Below are 4,970 nucleotides of genomic sequence, written 5' to 3'. Positions count from 1 at the left end.
CTATCCTGGCTGTAATGGCAGTGAAATCCTACCTAGCCTGGGTAGCTCTCATATCTGTCCCCATCTCTGTCCCCACTTCCACTGTCCCATCTCCTACCTCCCTGCAGTATATGGAATGCAGTCAGGCCCCTTCCAATCCACCCCCCACCTACACAGGTGCCAGAGGGATCCTTCTCAAACATCAATCAGACCAGGGCACTCCCTGGCTTCCACTCCCTGCCCCCTCCCCTTCATTCAGGGAGGCTCCTTGTGACCTAGCTCCCACCTGGTATTCCAGTCCCACCTGCCTCTTGCCATGCTTCCTTCAGACACTTGTGGCTGCCTCAACACCAGACAAGCATCACCTCTCTGTCTTCTGCCTGGAATTCCCTGTCCAGTCCTGTCCAGCTGGCTAATTCCTTCTGATCATTGGGGAACCGGCTCCATCAACACCTCTGGGCGAATTAAATGCCTCTTCTCAGAGCTCCCTTCTCCCACTATCACTGCATTGTGCTGTAACTTTCTTTTTTCTCTCTCCTAGACTGGGACATCGTTGCGGCAGAAACAATGTCGGATTATTCGGATTCTTCCACCCCAGTCCCACCCTGGGCCTAGACTGAGACTTGGCATAATAATGAAGTCCCCCGAGGTCCAGCTGGTGGTCCACGGCCCATCTGACCACACGCTCTGGCCTTGGATGATACACATTTATGTTCCCAAATGGATTTTGATTGTGTGTCGGGACAGTTTTGTGGGTGTGAGTTTTCACTGACACCCCTAGCCTGGAAGTGCCCCAAGGCAGGGCCCAGGAAGCTCTTGGTTAGAGGCACTATTGGAAAGATGAGGTCTCACGGTTGTGGTGGTGGTAGTGGGGTTTCCCACTCCCTCCCATTCTGCCACTAGTCAGTTCTCAAAGTGAGCGTCTCTTGAGATGCTCCCCTTGCCACTCCTTGCCTTACTCCAGCACTTCTCAGGTTCCCACCTTAGCCTTGGGCGTGGGGATGTATAGGGATATCTGTCACCTTCCTTTGGAGCCTGCTCCCGGGTCAGCAGGGCCAGAGGGTCCAGTAAAGCAGGGGTGGGGAGCTCACAGGTGCTGGGTTCCATTGGCACCCATGAGCACCTATCAAAATCCTGGGAACTGAAGCTGCTGGGGTAGAGTAGAGGTGCACAAAAGAAAGCCAGTTCCATAACCTGCTTTCTAGCATGGGGGCAGAAACAGCCCACATGTGAACAGGTTAACGCTCTGAAGGTTGGGAAACAACATGAAGGGGACTTACCTGACCCAAGGCATCAAAAGAGAAAGTCTCTTCTTGCATAGTCCTGGTGACCCGGCAATCAGGACTTCAGACACTGGTGGTCTTGGAAAGTTGGCCATTTTCCAGAACCAAGACCAGTCTCTCTTAAGATCCTACCATGCAGGACCTCTTCCAAGTTTTATCATGTACTTTAGATGCAGACGCCCAGTGCCAGCCCAGGGCACCTTAGTTGTCAGGATAGTTTACGTTCTCTCCACACTTCTTGGGCCACCACTGAGAGTCAGACAAGCACACACAAACCCCTTGGCCCTCCTAGGGACTTATCAAGAACAAGAAATTGGGGAGGGCAACCAGTGTCAGAATCTGTATGGCAGGGCTCTCTGATCCAAAGCTGAAGGCGAGATAGGGGGCTGGGGTTGACTCCCCAAAGAGCCCCTTCTGTCAACTGCAGAAACCTACCTCTTGTTACCAGCAGGATTTATTTCAGGTTTCTGCCTACCAAGTGACTTACATACTTCCCCATCTCCTCCTTTGCAAGGATGCTGTTAAGTTGCAAGGGGGCAGGTCCCCTGAGATCCCAGGGCTATGTGCCCCCCGCCGCTGCCGCCCTACCTGCTAGAGTGCTTCCAGTACACACAGCACTCTCTCCACCCTCCCACCTTACTTGGAGTTGGGCAGAAAGGCTTATAAGGCCATTATCTCTCAACAGACAGCTGTGCAGGGCTGGAGGCAGCAGCTTATCAGGGAGCCTGCAGTGATTCACAACCCAAGTCCCAGTTTCTCTGCTGAATAGTAATTTCCAGCAGTGGATTTGCGCTCCGTCTCTCCTCCCCCTCTCCCAAGGGTGTGCTGTCCTTTCTCAGAGAGAGAAAGCAGTGAAGGGTAGACCCTATCCATGGGGATGGGGGGGCTCTGTGCCAGCTTTCTGGATAAGGCTGTCTATTGGCAGGAGGCTGCAGGTTTAGGGACCCCAGTTGGATCTGCCACCCTTGGCAGTGACAGGAGAGTTCATCGATGCTCACCTTCCTTCCCCATCCAGAAAAGCAATGTGCTGCTCCCTTTCCCTTAGTAGCAATGTGTAAGGTGAAAATGGTCCCCTTCTGGCCACAAGCCCTTAAGCTAGAGCCAGCCAGGGAGGGCTGAGAAAGAGGGAGAAGCCGGGGACTGGGTAATGTGCCCCCTGAACCATTTTGAAGCTGTCCAGTTTCTGTGCCTGACCCCTAAGACTCCAAAGGCTAAGGATCCAGGCTGGAGGGGACTGAGACACAAGGGGGCAGACCAGAGCAGTCTCTGCACAGACAACTGGTTAGGAAAAAACCCAGGGACAGAGCCATTTTTGTGTTTGTTTTATTGGAAGCAAGACTCCAGCTGTGGGGCTCAGGGGAGGAAGCATGGGAAGTTCTGTCCTGGGTCTCTCCCTCTGGGCCAGCATTGGGAAAGGGGGATGTTAAAAGAGCTAGAACCTATGGAGATGCCCCTGCCAGCATGATCTCAGGATGCTCCTTAAAAGCAGGGGAAGGGAAACTAGAAAGGAAACTGTGTCCTAGGTGAGGGGCACAACAGGGCACCCCCACAACTCATAATCCGCTGCCCTCAGGCGTGGTTTCCAACCCCTTGCCCTCTGCTGACAGTGGTGGGGTGATACCAAGAGCCTTCCTCAGCTTCCACCCTCCAGGCCCACTTCAAGAATCCTAGGTGCCTTTAACCCTTGGGGGTCCTGAGCAAGGCTCAAGAGTCCCACTGCCCACCATTCCCCCCCTGAGGAAGGTCCCCATATGGTTCAGAAAAGCTGAAGGTGCAGTTCTGTGTCGTCAGTCCACATAGGTGAAGGAGCAACCCCACCACGAAGCTTCCCTGGGGTCCCCTTCTTGTCGCCTTGGGGTCCATGCTGCCAGGTCGTGGGTTCCAGAGCACCAAAGCATGAAAGGCTGGAGGTACATCTCAAGGTCGAAGCTCTGGGGGTAAGATCCAGCCCACCTAGATGGCCCAGAGGCCGGAGCTCTCAGGCGGTCTGGTCCTCTTCAGCAGCACCTGGCTCAGGTTGTGACCGCTTCGCGGAGCCTTCTCCAGCTGCGGGTTCCCCTAGACTCCTCTTGGACGTCGATGCAGCTGGCTGGGACGAGGGGCCAGGATGGGGGTTCGGGGGCTGGTAGCCGGGTTGGCGCGGATCCAGTGAATCCTTGGAAAGTAGGATGGCGAGGCTGGGCACGTTCTTAAGTACACTGAGACTGGCGGCTGGCTCGCCAGGCTTCTGACCAGGCGTGGGCTCCGGAGGGAGGCTCTGCCACACTTCGCGCACGCTCCGGTAGCGCAGCCGCGTGACCTGATGCAGACCCGCCAGGCGGCGCTTGAGGATCTCGGCGCACGTGACGGTCTTGGTGGTGGCCCGACCGCAGCCGCTGAAGACGATGGTGCGCGTGGCTGGCTGCGCCATGCTGGCGGTGGCGAAGGCCAGCAGGTTCCGGATCTTACTGCCCTCCTTGACCCGCATGTGCACGGCGCCCGGCGCCAGGTCTGCGAAGGGGCCCGAGCCCGGGCCGCCTCCCTCGTCCCCGCTCCCCACCGGCGCCTCCTCTGAGTGCACCTTACGGAAGTTCTCCATGCGCCGTCGTTGCCGGGACCGCGGGGACGCAGGCTTCGCCATTGGGCCGCCTCAGCCCCGGGGCTGCATGGCGGCCGGTCGCGTCTGGCAAGGGCCGGCCGGGGTAAGGGTGAGGGAGCTGCGTGGACGCTGCCGGGCTAGGGCTAGGACGGTGCGATCCTCGTCTTCCACTTCTCTCCACTGGGCGCTGCTCTACTCCGCGCTCTCCGCGCCTTTGGCTGAGGCCCCGCCTGAGAGCCTAGGAGCCCCGCCCCTACCGCCAGGCCCCGCCCCTAACTCAGCCAGCCCAGCTGGGGCCCCAGCCTCACCAGCCTCTCGGATCCAGTCCGGTCGTCAGCTACCCGGGCGTGAGAGCTGCGCGCACCGTGGTGCGCCGTGGCAGCGCTAGGGGGTGACCTGTCAGGTGAAGTTTCCCTGTAATCGCCATCAGCCCTCCCAGAGCCAGCCCTGATAAACGGGCAACCTAAATAAAAACTGCATCTGCAGGGCAAACGGCGCTTCGACCCGGGTCCCCGAGCCCTTCCGCGTTTCAGTTGAAGGCCACCCCTTGTCCCCTCCCAAGGAGAGATTTCAAAGCGGCCTACTGGGGGCTGCACCTCTTTCTCCCACTCCTCAGTGGAACCCCCCACCCCCACCTTCGTCCCTTCGGCTCCCGAGCCGCTGTTCTCCACTCAAGGACAGCCCTGTGCACCGTCAGCAGAGTGCGGGAGGCGCTGTCTCCGGCTCCGCTCCGCGCCTGCCTTCGAGGACTACGTCGCGGCGGGGTCCTCGCAGGGCAGCCGGAGACTGAGGTCTCAGCCTCGCCGTGCCTGACTGGGGCTGGAGGCTCCTGGACGCCCGCACACCCCTAGGGTGTGGGGACTGAGGCTCTGGGCCAGGCTGTTCCCTGAGATGAATGGGAAGAGAGCAAGGAGACCTTTTCTCAAAGGGAATTAAGCTCCCTCCATCCATGCCTGAAAGTCGAGTATTAGGGCTGCATGCTTTAGGGTAAGCCAGGCATTGTTCCCTGCTAAAGTGGGTCCCCCTTTTTCTCAAGTGGAATTTGTTGTTAGCCTGGCTCGCTGAGACCCAGCATGGTCCTTTTTCAGAAAGGAGACTGGGTGAGGGCAGGTTTTGAGAGAGAAGGGAGG

The 4,970-nt window shown here is 58.1% G+C and overlaps 1 protein-coding gene across 1 annotated transcript; it reads right to left on the bottom strand.

Moving 5' to 3' along the window:
- Positions 1-2,467: 2,467 nt before the first annotated feature.
- On the bottom strand, positions 2,468-4,242 carry RPP25 (ribonuclease P/MRP subunit p25). The gene has a single exon (XM_079912775.1). The coding sequence runs from the start codon at positions 3,880-3,882 to the stop codon at positions 3,241-3,243; it is 642 nt and encodes a 213-aa protein (XP_079768901.1). The 5' UTR covers positions 3,883-4,242; the 3' UTR covers positions 2,468-3,240.
- Positions 4,243-4,970: the final 728 nt, after the last annotated feature.

Source organism: Stenella coeruleoalba (assembly GCF_951394435.1).
Source record: "Stenella coeruleoalba genome assembly, chromosome: 2".
NCBI lineage: Eukaryota > Metazoa > Chordata > Mammalia > Artiodactyla > Delphinidae > Stenella > Stenella coeruleoalba.
The sequence above is the reverse complement of the archived record's forward strand: the minus strand, read 5'-3'. Positions and strand labels throughout refer to the sequence as shown.

Excerpts from the sequence above, each read along its gene's own strand:
- RPP25 (XM_079912775.1), bottom strand. The coding sequence starts at position 3,882 with ATGGCGAAGCCTGCGTCCCCGCGGTCCCGGCAACGACGGCGCATGGAG.